The sequence below is a fragment of the Doryrhamphus excisus genome, chromosome 20, assembly GCF_030265055.1.
Source record: "Doryrhamphus excisus isolate RoL2022-K1 chromosome 20, RoL_Dexc_1.0, whole genome shotgun sequence".
Taxonomy (NCBI): domain Eukaryota; kingdom Metazoa; phylum Chordata; class Actinopteri; order Syngnathiformes; family Syngnathidae; genus Doryrhamphus; species Doryrhamphus excisus.
In genome coordinates, this window is record NC_080485.1 from 9999988 (window position 1) to 10014961 (window position 14974).

At 44.6% G+C, this 14974-nt stretch overlaps 1 protein-coding gene across 1 annotated transcript in view; it reads left to right on the forward strand.

The window, feature by feature from the left end:
• cdh11 (cadherin 11, type 2, OB-cadherin (osteoblast)) overlaps window positions 1–14662 on the forward strand; it is a 73717-nt gene extending 59055 nt beyond the window's left edge. Inside the window, exons 8-16 of the mRNA XM_058059062.1 lie at window positions 806–993; window positions 7137–7250; window positions 7333–7472; window positions 7621–7757; window positions 9739–9860; window positions 9937–10054; window positions 11842–12093; window positions 12383–12534; window positions 12599–14662. Coding sequence (XP_057915045.1) covers window positions 806–993; window positions 7137–7250; window positions 7333–7472; window positions 7621–7757; window positions 9739–9860; window positions 9937–10054; window positions 11842–12093; window positions 12383–12534; window positions 12599–12964 — 1589 coding nt within the window. The 3' untranslated portion in view covers window positions 12965–14662. The remainder of the gene's footprint in view (window positions 1–805; window positions 994–7136; window positions 7251–7332; window positions 7473–7620; window positions 7758–9738; window positions 9861–9936; window positions 10055–11841; window positions 12094–12382; window positions 12535–12598) is intronic.
• Window positions 14663–14974: the final 312 nt, after the last annotated feature.

Genomic DNA, 14974 nt, shown 5'->3' on the forward strand with positions numbered 1-14974 from the left:
CCACATCACACTTCGAACTTCGTGGCTTCAGTCTGTCACTGTTTTTCAAAACAAATTAACCCAACACGGTGGTCGAGTGGATAGCGCTCAGGACTCACAGCTAAGAGACCCGAGTTCAATTCCACCCTCGGCCATGTCTGTGTGTGTTTTCTCCGGGTACTCCGGTTTCCTCCCACATTCCAAAAACATGCTAGGTTAATTAGCGACTCCAAATTGTCCATAGGTATGAATGTGAGTGTGAATGGTTGTTTGTCTATATGTGCCTTGTGATTAGCTGGCGACCAGTCCATGGTGTACCCCGCCTCTCGCCTGAAGACAGCTGGGATAGGCTCCAGCACCCCCGCAACCCTTGTGAGGATAAGCGGTAGAAAATGAATGAATGAATGAATAACATGGTTGCTAACTCAACATTCTAGTAAACTATAAGTATTTAGAATATCTGTTGGGTCTGAGCAGAAGCAGAAGTGTTGAAAAAGGAGAAAAGTAGAATTGGAAGCTGAAAAGATGATGGAGGAGGCGGAAGCGGGAGAGCAGTCATGATGAAGAGTGGACGTAGGGCAGATGAGATTGTTTGATAAAAGCACAAAAGAAGTGAGAAGGGAAATAGTGGTTCTTTAACGCACACAGACAGTCAGACCTGTCTCCATAGGGAATATGAACAACCTTGAGGCCATAAAAGACAGATGGTATAGATGTTAATCCCTCCTGCCCTCTTAAAGTGATCCGGCCTCTTTGGGTGTACACGGAAATTATATCCAGCCAACCCAATCCCTCCACTCACCTCTGCTCTCGTCTTCCCTCCCAGGTGTTTACTCCATGTCTGTGTCCGAGGATAAAGTGGAGGGGGAGGAGGTGGGCCGCCTCAAGGCCAAAGACCCAGACATGGGAGACAACGGGCTGGTCAACTACCGCCTGACTGACGGAGACGGCCTGGGAATGTTTGACCTGACCACCGACTCGGAGACGAGGGAGGCTGTCATCAAGCTGAAAAAGGTAAAGAAGTTTTAGGTTTAAGGCCTCCATTTGGGGACATATCTGGTTTGTGGGGACGTATACATACACATTGTGGTGGTTAGCGCGCAGACCTCACAGCTAGGAGACCAGGGTTCAATTCCACCCTCGGCCATCTCTGTGTGGAGTTTGCATGTTCTCCCCGTGCATGCGTGGGTTTTCTCCGGGTACTCCGGTTTCCTCCCACATTCCAAAAACATGCTAGGTTAACATGCTAGGTTAACATGCTAGGTTAACATGCTAGGTTAACATGCTAGGTTAATTGGCAACTCCAAATTGTCCATAGGTATGAATGTGAGTGTGAATGGAATGTTTGTCTATATGTGCCCCGTGATTGGCTGGTGACCAGTACCCCACCTCTTGCCCGAAGACAGCTGGGATAGGCTCCAGCACCCCCGCGACCCTCATGAGGAAAAGCGGTAGAAAATTAATGAATTTTGGGGGGAGCCGAACATGCATAAAGACTGACCAAATGGTATATATTAGCGGTCCCAAAAACAAATCCCAAAAACTGAAATTTGGAAAAAAATCAAAGATGCACAGCATCTTCAAAAACAATTCAGAAAATAATGTATTTGTAGACGTCCATTAAGCCCATTAGTTGGGTCTGAATGCATGGCGCCCTCTGTTGGTTGCCTCCACCTAGTGAAATTCCCAGAGTGAAGAAAAGTACAATTAAACCTACTTTTTTGTTGAAATAAAATGTTAAACTGACCCAGTTATATAGAATACTCTAGGGTTCAACTGTCTGATATCCTCTCTTGTGATTCCATGCTACAAATTCATAAGATCCCTTTTTGTAAGACAATTCCAGGTCAGCTCCCAAACACCGACACCACTTCCTGTCCATGCAACGAGCCAGAGCGAGCCAGCTCACTCACTTTTCTTTATTCTGTGAGAAAATCTCAATCGATACAAATCTTCTTTTGTCTCCGTGCAGGAGCAGCAACTTGAAAACTCGCTGCGGTTTGGGCATTTCTTTCCGCTGCTATCAGCGGGACGTTGCAGGGGAAATGAGTGCATGCATTGAAAAGATTTGAAAAAATACAGCCTTTGGAGAGGCTCGAGTTGAGGTGGTTAACCTCAGGTTGAGACGTTGGGCCAAAAGCAGCAAAGTGTGTGGTGGGGGCGGGCAAGTGTCCGAGAAGACTAAATGTGACTGCAGCTCGCTTTGACCACATCCAATGCGGAAAAAAGACACATGAGAGAGGACATGTTAGCCCTTAAAAAAGATGACAGCGCATTATGTTCTCATGTGGTTGCATGGGAGGATCCCCGAATTTTAGCCTTTTGTCCTGCTTAGATCTGCACCTTCTCTCTGTGGAGAATCGGGGGTATCCATTTACAACCGAATTCTCATTTTGTATTGGCTGACTTGTGACATTAAAAAAAAAGGAACAGAAAAGAATGTAACATCAGGAGAAAGTGGAAATGTTGATGCAATTAACATTTTTATCCTTAACTAATACACTACCAAAGACGTTTCTTTTTATCACGTTTTTTTGTGCTCCAGGCAAAAAGAGGTGATGATGCACCTCTACAATAAAAGAGAGCATGTTTGGTGCAATGTTACATTGGAAAAACGTCCACAAGATGGCAGAAGTGCATTTTATAAGAACTCTGCCTGCAAATTTCCAATAGTAATAAGCAGCACAGCAACCAGGAAGTGAAAAGGCACGTAGTCTCGGGCAAATTTGAAATGCATTCACACGAGTGCACGCGTGCATACACATAGTTCCGTTTCAAATGTGATAATTTTACCTAATTCATGCTCATATATAAGCATGAGTTGCAAATGAACAAGCATTAAATGTGTTGTTTATATTGTGGCATGGTTATTTATATATTTTTGGCTAAATATGTGTCAAAGTGAAAGTAATAGCTTCTCCCAAAAAGCCTTTTCTCTCCCGTTTTTTTTGTTGAGAACTGATATTATGATAAAACTTATCTATGTTCAACTGCTGATTACTAAAGAACAGAAAAAGGTAGAAACAAACATTGTTTTCTGATGAAAGATGAGAGCATAATCTTTGGGTAGAAACCATGACTATGTAGCCCGAGAACAAAATATTCTGTGTGCCTTCAAAAATGTGCCAAAAAATCATCAAAAATAGTCGATACCGAGATGGACAGGTTTTGAAAAATGTCTGGTATTGAATGAGTTCATATACAGACATATACACACACACTACAGCGGAACCTTGGTTAGCGTTTTTTGGTTAAAGTCCAAAATTTACACCACAATTTTGCCTCTGTTTGTGTGCACTTTCCAGTTAGCATACAATATGTTGTGAGTTTTGTCGTACTGTTTTCACTGCATAAGTCCAACTCTGTGTTGTTAAGGTATTTTTGGCATCACAAAACATAATTCTTTGTCAGCATTCTATTCACTAGCTAACAAACTGGCAAACGCAACTGAAAGTCAGCTACATTAGGTCGCCCTTCTATGATGTCATCAGTAGTTGACTTATACCTCATCCCAAAGACGACCATGAACTGAAAGACATTAAAACCTCAATTCACCCACTAGAACATTCATTTATTCATTCATTCATTTTGTCCATGTTGTGTTGCTACAGCGAAGTCTGCATGAGAAGTTGGTTTAAAAAAAAAAATGGACGAAAATAAGCCATTAACCTACATTGCGTGTGTACGTGTGTTGTATTGACTGACAACAGGAACAATTACACAAAAAAAACTTCATCGTGACGCCCTGTGACTCTTGTAATAATAGCATCAGAGCCTCAGGCTGATTTGAAGCGTGTGTGTGTACATGTGTGTATGTGTGTGTGTGCATATGTGTGTGTGAGACACCATGAAACCACTTGCGTTCAACTCGATCTGATTACAGTGTCCTGATTCGAATGTGCGAGCGTGATTATTGAGTCTTGATGCCTCTCGGGGGAAATCATCACCTGTTGGCCACTAGAGGCAGCGCAACATATTCTCACACACATGCATACGCGCATACACACACGCGCACACACCGGTACATTAACACCTGAACACTCTTTGAAATCAGCATTGGGAGAAGCCTTCACTAATCTCTATTCTCTCTCGCTCGCTCTCTCTCTCTCTCACCGGCATGAGCTTTAATCAACTATTCTCTTTCAACTGTGTCCTGACGAAAGCACTTTGCGGAATATTAAGAAGCTGTGCGTGTATGTCTGTGTGTGTGTGCGCGTGTACGCATGTTATAGTGAATATTTTTCCCTTGTGTCAATCACGAGGGGGCAGAATGAAAGAGAACAAGCTGATGCTTCGTGGCTGGAGAATGAAAGAAGTGGGGCACATCCTACGCTTTAGCTTGTTGAGCACCTTTTATGGTCAGACTGAGGCAAGACGCTCACAGGGACGATGTGACGTTTAAAAATTGTAAACTTTTCAGAAGTCTTGAAACCACAATTCTTAAAAATGTCACAAATGTTGGCGTTCATGGTTGTTGGTATATCGGTAGCACGTGCACATACACAAAAGCGATCTCGGAGAAGCGACCGACAGTTTGGAGACACTTTGTGGTTAGGATATAGGATGTTTACGGCGGTTAATTGGTTCCAGACTCGACCGTGATACATAAATTTCCATTAGGTGGGACTCAGTATTTGTAAACTGAATATTTTCGTAGTTATCTCATAGAAAACCTGTTTATGAGTTTTCTAAATATGTTTTTTTTAACATTAATGGAGCCCCTGTAGTCACTTTTACACTCTTATTATTGTTTGTTTACACGACATTGTGCAGGCTACGAGATCACTGCAAAAGTTAACCGCCGCTGGGATAGCAAACTCCGGAGCTAACTACTTAGCAACTCCAATTCACTTATTCCAAACTAAAAGTATGGCAAGATTTTATCTTGTGCGTGTGATCTATGCATTGAGGCAAAATTTTAGCAAAAAATTTGGTTGTTAACAGAAAAAGAACGCTAACCGAGGCGGATGTTAACCAAGGTACCATTGTACTGCACACACATTGAATATACAAAGAAACAATGTAAAATATTTTCTTCAGGTCTGTTGTGTATAAAACCGCAAAATGTATTTTAAACCCACAACTACTAGCTAGGCGGCACGGTGGTCAAGTGGTTAGCGCGCAGACCTCACAGCTAGGAGGGTTCAATTCCACCGTCGGCCATCTCTGTGTGGAGTTTGCATGTTCTTCCCGGGTTTTCTCCGGGTACTCCGGTTTCCTCCCACATTCCAAAAACATGCTAGGTTAATTTGCGACTCCAAATTGTCCATAGGTATGGATGTGAGTGTGAATGGTTGTTTGTCTATGTGTGCCCTGTGATTGGCTGGCGACCATTCCAAAGACAGCTGGGATAGGCTCCACCACCCCCTCTGCGATCCTCGTGAGGAAAAGCGGTAGAAAATGAATGAATGAACTACTAGCTAGAGTCTCCTATCGTCCAATGCGATGGTTTTGCACTTTAACCCAAGACCTCTGACTAAATATTGACAGTCTGCCGTGTCGTCAACCTTTATTAGTATAACAACATCACTCCGGTTTGATCAATGAAAAGAGTCGCTTTCAAGCGCAGCCAACGAGGAGGCAGCTCGTTGAGCCGGAACAGATGCTTAGAGCGTCCCTGTATTGCTGTTAATTAAATGTGTGATCACTTAACTGCTGTCATCACTCCGGTCATAAAGCATGGAGTTAATACGCGGGGCGACATTTGGGAGGCGGCCACAGGTGTGACGATAGCGATATCAGAAGGTAACTATGTGTGTGTGAAGCACTGGATTAATGACGATATTATAATCTTGATTATGTTCTCGAGGTTTATTTTAATGGATAATCTTGTTGGTCTCTATCCTCTGTGTTAAACATTTTGGGTCTTGTTGAGTAATCTAATCCCCGCTAACACCTAAGCTAAGGCTTTCTATGTATGTGTGTGTGTGTGTGTGTGTGTGTGTGTGTGTGCTCACACATGTACAGTAGGGCCGGCTTCACACAGAGCTTAAAGGTCCACTCCCCCCCCGTCGGGATTCCATTAAGCGATGCTAGCGTAGAGATGAGGAGATCAAGCCGACTCCCGGGACTTGTGACAAGTTAGCGCTCCCACAGAGCTGGAAAAACAGAGCCGGGGGGTGGGGGAGTGTGTTATTATGACGCTTCTCCGCGCAGGATTGATGCCCAGAAGTGTTATTTACTGTCATTATGGAGACGAGAGAGAAATGTTCGAGTGTTATGTTGTTGGCACTAGACTATCAGCGTGGAGGACAGGGTATAGTTTTTATACAATAGCTGCCTTCTTTCCAAAAAAAAAAAAAAAACAACCACACTGCTACTATAGCGTGTCACCTTGCACACACACCCACACACACACACAGATCAATAAGAATGCTATCACTTGTTGCCAGTCAGTAATTCCCCAACAATACAAAGTAAATGAATCACAGCTTGGTCCAATAAAAGCCAACTGAATCTGTCGACCGTGTCTCATCTTCAAAGCAGATAACAGTCACTGATACTTGCAACTAAATCATCACCAACATAAACGCTTCAACGTATGACTGATACAGTATTTGGGGTTTCCCAGGTTTACTTGTTTGACCGACGTCGCCGTTATTGCACATTAATGCAGCAACAGCTCCCCCTACCAGCAGACCACCACACTGCCTTTCATCCGTATATCCATTTTCTATACTTTTTGTCCTGAAGCTGGAGTCTGTCCCAGATGACTTTGGGCAAAAGGCAGCCAATTACAGAGCATATATAAACAAACGGTTCAATTCATTCATTCACACCAATAGACAATTTACGTTCATTCATTTTCTACCGCTTATCCTCACGTGGGTCGCGGGGGTGCTGGAGCCTATTAACCTGGCTTGTTTTTTTGAATGGAGTACCCGGAGAAAACCCACGCATGCACGGGGAGAACATGCAAACTCCACACAGAGATGGCCGAGGGTGGAATCGAACCCTGGTCCTCCTAGCTGTGAGGTCTGCGCGCTAACCACTCGACCACCGTGCTGCCCAATTTACATTCTCCTACTAAACAAACGTTTTTGTGGGAAGAAACCCCAACACGCACAAGTAAACTTCGAAGCTTCGATGCTAAACCACGAGGCTCTACTGTCTTTTCTTCACCAATTGTAACACTTCCATCTTTAATTCTTTTTTAGCGGGTGGACTTTGAGACAAAGAGGTCATACACGCTCAAAGTGGAGGGTTTCAACCTTCATGTTGACCCCCAGTACCTGGCCTGGGGGCCGTACAAGGACGAGGCTACCATTAAGGTGAGTTGGAGATGTTGTGGATGAACATCACTTGTAGATGGGTGAGAACTTTATCAATAACAATCGTGTTGGATATTTGCAGATATCAGTGGAAGACGCAGACGAGCCGCCCGTCTTTGTGGCGCCCTTGTATACTTTCGAGGTGGAGGAGAACGCCCCAGAGGGTACTCAGGTGGGACGCGTCCACGCCAAGGACACAGACGTTGCCAACAATCCAGTCAGGTAACGTAATGGGACAATATCACCAAAAACTCCATGACCGCTAGTAATCTATTTTTTTCTTCAATTGTAAACATTTCTCATGGAATGTAGTAATTTTGCTAAGCCTTACAGCTTTAAAAAAATGCTAAAATTGGTGTTCTGGTCATAGGTATATGATTCCTCGCTACACGGATGTGGAGCAGTTCTTCAGTATTAACGCAGAGGACGGCATGATCACCACCACCAGACCACTAGACAGGGAGAATCAGGCCTGGCACAACATATCAGTGTCGGCCACAGAGATAGGTAAGATCTTCACTCGGTTTACATCTTGGATCAAATTTAATCAACTTTATTTGTAGAGCACTTTTCCTGCAAAGACATGCAACACAAAGTGCTTTACAGAATTAAAAACAATTACCACAATTAAAAGGAAAAACAATTACTAAGAAAGCCCCGCCTTTCCACCCTCCATACTGGACACACACACACACACACAAACACACACAATTACACAGAGTAGAGAGACATGGCATGGCACTGAGGATCAAGGAAACGCCACCTTTGGGGCCGTCCACACTGGGAGGAGCCGCAGGCCGTGCCATCGGGGCACCAGACTCCGACAGAACCCCCAGCCGGCCGGGTCGAAGGGACCCAAGCAGACCCGACACAGCCCCCCAGTGTGGAGGACCCCCCCTGAGGAAATCAAGTCAAGTCGCAAAGGACGCAAAATGGATATTTTTTTATGCTAAAGGTTGCCGACCCCTGGCCTGGACAGTCCCTGGATAGAGTTCTGTGATATCTTGGTTCATGGTTGACGCTGCCTGACCTGCCACTATTAATATTTGTCGATGCTTTTTGGCCTTTCTGTCCACTTTGTTATGAAAAACACAAGCTAGGGTACATATTTTCCCCAACTCAGTAATAAGAATATTATTTAAGTTATTATTTCCAAGTTTTCTGTCTTTACGAGTTAAATTTTTCTGCATTCATCATTGCTGTTTTTGCACCTTTTTTCAACGTAACTCCCTTCAGACCTCTGATTTGCTAAAACAGCTTCACGGTTAATGGTTATAGCGCCACCTGTAGCTTTGGCATGGGTTTTAAAGCCTTAAAATGTTTTAATGTTGACTCATTCAATCATTGAATTAGAAGTCATTTAGGTGTGACGTAGCTTCAAACAAAGGCGGACAAGTGGTTAGCGCGCAGACCTCACAGCTCGGTTCAATTCCACCCTCGGTTATCTTTGCGTGGAGTTTGCATGTTCTCCCCGTGCATGCGTGTGTTTTCTCCGGGTACTCCGGTTTCCTCCCACATTCCAAAAACATGCTAGGTTAATTGGCGACTCCAAATTGTCCATAGGTATGAATGTGAGTGTGAATGGTTGTTTGTCTATATGTGCCCTGTGATTGGCTGGCCACCAGTCCAGGGTGTACCCCGCCTCTTGCCCGAAGACAGCTGGGATAGGCTCCAGCAACCCCCGCGACCCTCGTGAGGATAAGCAGTAGAAAATTAACGAATAAATAGCTTCAAACAAAGATGGTGGAGGCAGTACCAAAGTGGTCTGTAAAAACAGAAAATCCAAAAAAAGGAATGCAAGTTGACCCGACGGGTCCTCTCACAGGCTGTAGCCCCCCCCCCTCCCAACTCCAAAGTAAGCAAGCCACAAGGGCCCCACCCTGGCATTCTGTGGCTGTAGCCAGAGCTCGCCAAGTGCCGCGTGGTTTCCCTGCGGCGACGCTCGACGCCAGACGTCCAGATGGAAACAAGCTCCCAGCCCACAGTTAGGAGCGAGGCAGGCTACGCTAACCACTAACGGGCCCCGAGAAGATAAGTAGAAGGCTCGTAATGACAGGGTGGTGGAAAAAAAAAACACATGGAGTCGAGTCGCAAAATATGCGAGAAACTGAGCTGCAGTTTCCGTTCCTCAAGAAAATAAATGCGCTTTTTTTAAACATGGCGGCAAGACCATTTGTATATATGCGATATGCATGTGTAGATGTTGTTCCATATCATATCCTGTTTGTCTTCCTTTTAATCCCAAGCAGGCTTTATGTAATATGAGTTTTTGCGCTGCAAAATTGTTAGCGTGGGAGCTGGCTAGCATGGCTGCTCACAGACGTGGGACGTCAAAAATAACACAACATTAAGACTTGACTGACAGGCGATGTTGTTGGGAAATTATCTTACATGTGTTGAGTCGATGCATTGACACACACACACACACACACACACACGTCCTAACGCAACCTGTGTTTAATGCCTGACCATGCATGTGTGTGTGCAGGAGGACACCACCAGGACACTAAAGTACGCGTCAACATTAAAGTGAAAGACAAAAACGACAACGCTCCGGAGTTTGCGACCAACAATGAAGTCCTCATGTGTGAAAATGTCGCACCAGGAAAGGTACGTGTGTGTGTGTGTGTGTGTAGTCGTCTTTGTGTATTTGTGTGCCGCATTTAACGTAAGGACATTCTTACAGGTGATCGAAACCATCAGCGCGGTGGACAAAGACGAGATGGGCCACAGACAACACTTCATCTTCAGCTTAGCTCCAGAGGTGGCCCACAACCATAACTTCTCCCTCAAAGATAACAGAGGTGGGCGGAGTTAGCATCAACGTTTATATTCTAATTTCCCTCGCCCTGCTTTTAATTCCTCTCTTGCATTTGTGTGGCCTCTTTCTAGCCAATTTTACCTCGTAGAAAGCAGCACAAGCATGGCCGCATGTCCTGCGGGCCATATTAATTGCATTGTGGTCTCCATCCATCTGTCCATACATCTTCAGGGGGGGCTGAGATGATTGAATTAAGGTCTCGGAGAAGTTTAAAGACAGGAAAGCAGCAGTCAAGAGTGGTGTGGAAGTAGTTATTGAGATGGAAAAGGAATTTAGCGTGTAGATAATGAAATAGACAGACACACTGGCAGGAATCATGAGTGTTGGCAGGAGGCTCTGAGCAACAGATGACACTCACATCTGACAAAGATGCTGGTTTGGTCCCTCGGGTCGAATCGTTGTGTTAAAATAGCTTCCATTTTGCTTCCAATTTTTTTTCTGCTGCTTGTTATTGACAGAATCAACACCAACACCTAGAAATACAGTATAATAATCCAAATAGGAAATATACTGCATGTTTAACATATTTGGAAAGTTAAATAATCAAATATTAAAAAAAAAAACTGATAGATGTTCTCCCTGTGCGTGCGTGGATTTTCTTTGGGTAATCCGGTTTTCCTCCCACATTCCAAAAACATGCATTTGTTCATTCATTCATTCATTTTCTACTGCTTTTCTACCGGACTGGTCGCCAGCCAATCACAGAGCACATATAGACAAACAACCATTCACACTCACATTCATACCTATGGACAATTTGGAGTGGCCAATTAACCTAGCATGTTTTTGGAATGTGGGAGGAAACCGGAATACCCGGAGAAAACCCACGCATGCACGGGGAGAACATGCAAACTCCACACAGAGATGGAATTGAACTCGGGTCTCCTGGCTGTGAGGCCTGCGTGCTAACCACTCGATCGCCGTGTTAGGTTAATTCATTCATTCATTAATTTTCTACCGCTTATTCTCACAAGGGTCGCGGGGGTGCTGGAGCCTATCCCAGCTGTCTTCAGGCGAGAGGTGGGGTACACCCTGGACAGGTCGCCAGCCAATCACAGGGCACATATAGACAAACAACCATTCACACTCACATTCATACCTACTATGGACAATTTGGAGTCGCCAATTAACCAAGCATGTTTTTGGAATGTGGGAGGAAACTGGAGTACCCGGAGAAAACCCACGCATGCACGGGGAGAACATGCAAACTCCACACAGAGATGGAATTGAACTCGGGTCTACTAGCTGTGAGGCCTGAGCGCAAACCACTCGAACACCATGCAGCCCAAAAACAGGAGAAAACCCACGCATGCACGGGGAGAACATGCAAACATGGCCGAGGGTGGAATTGAACTTGGGTCTCCTAGCTGTGAGGCATGCGCGCTAACCACTCGACCACCGTGTTTGAAAACCGTGATAGACTGAAGCCACAAAATTCAAAGTGTGATGTGGTAGGGACGACTGTTAGCTAGCTAGCTAGCTAGCTAATGTTTGACTGTCAAGCAGAATTCTGATTGTAACTACTTTCTGGTTATGTAGTGTTGATGCTTATGTTAATGTTGGAAATTCCTGTTGGTTGTGTAGTTTTTGCATAAAGTTGCTAGCAGGCTAATAAACCAACCAAGTTAGTTTCCGGCGTGCAAACTTGAAACGTTGGAATGAGAAAATGTGTCCAAAGTTTATACTTTGGGAACAAAACTAAATAAATTGTCATGTAACCGTAAATAAAAGCACATATCTGACCAATAAATGTCCTTTCCGTCCACACAGACAGCACGGCCAACATTTATGTGTTGCGTAAAGGATTCAGCCGCCTGACGCAGGATGTCTACTTCCTCCCCATCGAGATCAACGACAACGGAATTCCGTCCATGAGCAGCACCAACACGCTAACCATCCGAGTGTGCTCGTGCGACAGCAAGGACATCATCTTGTCTTGCAACGTGGAGCCATACGTGCTGCCCGCCGGCCTGAGCACGGGCGCGCTTATCGCCATCCTGGCCTGCATTGTCATCCTGCTGGGTAGGAGCTTGGAATTTTTTTTTGCCTTTGGGAATGTTTTTTTTGTCCTCTTATTCTTATTCAGTGAACGACATTACAGCTTTTGTCATTTAAAAAAAACACTTCTTTCATTAGCATTTCCATGTCTGTTAACTTCCCACAGAGAAAATTCCACAATAACTACTCGCAATTAAATGCAACACAATATGGATCCTAATGAAACTCTTAAAGGTTTCATTGCACGGAACAGGATTAAGTCTTAAAGGCACAGGGAGTCATTGTTTAATTCCCTTTAATTGCGTGTTTGCAGCCATCGTGGTATTGTTTGTGGCGCTGAGGCGTCAGAAGAAGGAGCCGCTGATTGTGTTCGAGGAGGAGGACATCCGCGAGAACATCATCACGTACGATGACGAGGGAGGCGGCGAGGAGGACACGGAGGCTTTTGACATTGCGACGTTGCAGGTACGAGGACGGTTAGATGTTTTTGAAGTTTCCAAAGTAACGCCAATACCGTATTTATCGTCAGAATCCCGATGGCGCTAATGGTTTCCTGCCAAGAAAGGACATCAAACCAGAACTCCAGTTTCCACTCAGGCCCGGCGTCGGCCGCCCGGCTGCCAACAGCGTCGACGTGGATGACTTCATCAAAACTCGCATCGCCGAGGCTGACAGCGATCCGACGGCACCCCCGTACGATTCCATCCAAATCTACGGCTACGAGGGTCGGGGGTCTCTGGCGGGGTCGCTGAGCTCATTGGAGTCGGTGACCACGGAGTCTGACTTGGATTATGACTATCTGCAGAGTTGGGGTCCCAGATTCAAGAAGCTGGCGGATTTGTACGGGACCAAAGACTGCTACATTAATGACGCTGACGATGGCGAGGACTCTTAACGGTGGTCTTATCGACTGGACGACCCTTCTTTTCCGAACCCCGGTTCCCCAAATTCTGACGTGATTCTGTGAGGCTACGAGGGCTTAAACGCCTCAACTCTTCCCAAGTGATCAGTTCACCTTGTCAACTTTCTCCAATTTCCTCCAAGATGATTTGTTAGCAAATGAATGCAGTCCGATTCCCTTTGCAGTATAGGGCTGGATATACCATGTCAACAGTATGTTTCACTAAAAAAAATGTTCCTGTGTGAGCAAGATGATGCTTAGTGCAAAAGTGTTTAGTTGAAATTAGAGGTTCTGGACATTTTTTTGTGGACTGGATTCACAAACTTCACCGGTTCCCGAGAGAGCTTTTACTCCCTTTACAGGTTCCTGACCTGCTCTCTTAGTGGGGGCCGCCATTGAGGACTACGTTAGTAAAAGTAGCTGTCTGGATCTGGTGGTCCTGAACGTCCAGACAGCTGAATCAAAAAAAAAACGTTTCGAATGAAGCGGTACCACGTTACCGACACAGCGAAGGACTCCGGGTTGTTGATACCGTGAAGATGCGGCGAGCGTCTTCACAGTATGGTGGCCTTAAAATAAAAAAACAAAACAACTCCGGGGGTGACTAACAGATAAACAATGTAGAGACCGCTAGCTTCAGTAGCTTCCTGCGGACAAAGCAAAGGACTAAGGCTCTGTGAAGATGCCGCTCTAGTAACCCCAACCCCCCCCTTCCTTACTCCACTCCCATAACGAGACGGACTGGATTCAAACGTTAAGAACTGGATTATTTGTCTTCAAGTCAGAAAAAGAGAAGCCGCCCTTTTCCTCGGTCCTATCAATCACTTCCACCGATGATGATGATCAGTCATAACGAGTCAAAAACCCTGTGAGATCTAAAAATAGCCTTAAACTCAACGGACACTCTGGCGACGACGCAGTGCATTCTCCTTGTTTTGCATCATTTTGTTCCATTTTTTTCGTCCCCACCCCAAACTTGATCCGTGCAGAGAATGTGCAAATGAGTGGTTAAGATGAAAGGCGATGTTTCAGCGTTCAATGCCCATTTCCCGCCGCGAGCTTTGCAGGGCAGCAACATCTGTTGCATCAACACATGTTGCAAAAAAAATCCGAAAACGCTGAAAACCAGGACGTGATTTTTAAGTGCAAAGGTTCTTTAACCTCATTTTTTAATTATTATATTATAATTATTATATGTTTTTTTTAATCAGTATTATCATTATTATGACTGTTATTATTTCTTTGGCTACACAGGAAGAAACTCATGTCGACCTCTGCAGTTTATGCTAAGAGTTCAACAAGTTTTCATTTGTTTTTCTTTTGCTGCTTGTTTTCTTTCCCCTTCGTTATTTGGTGTTCCATCATTCTTTCTCCCCGGTCAAGAGAAACACAACACAAGCAATCTGTGTTTGTTTGCCGCCGCGAGAGAGAGAAAGAGAGAGAGTGAGACCTCCTTTTTATTCTTCTTCTGTCAAGTTTTATGGTACCGATTTGTACAATTTTAAAAGTTCTTATTTTAGTATACATTCCAGAATATTCCAGTATTACAACAAAAAAACATGTTAAGAAGATTTAAAAACAAAATGATTCAGCATCACACTTATATTTTCTGAACATTGTATCGTTGCTTTACTATGTGCTTCAATCTCCGAAGCAAAAAAAAAACAAACTTTGAAATAAATGCTCTTTTTATAAAATGGTACCCGACTTGTGTGGACGACTACATTTACTTTTACTGCCTTTTAAACAGATAATACAAGATTCATTCATTCATTCATTTTCTATCGCTTTTCCTCACAAGGGTCGCGGGGGGTGCTGGAGCCTATCCCAGCTGTCTTCGGGCGAGAGGCAGGGTACACCCTGGACTGGTCGCCAGCCAGCCAATCACAGGGCACATATAGACAAACAACCATTCACACTCACATTCATACCTATGGACAATTTGGAGTCGCCAATTAACCTAGCATGTTTTTGGAATGTGGGAGGAAACCGGAGTACCCGGAG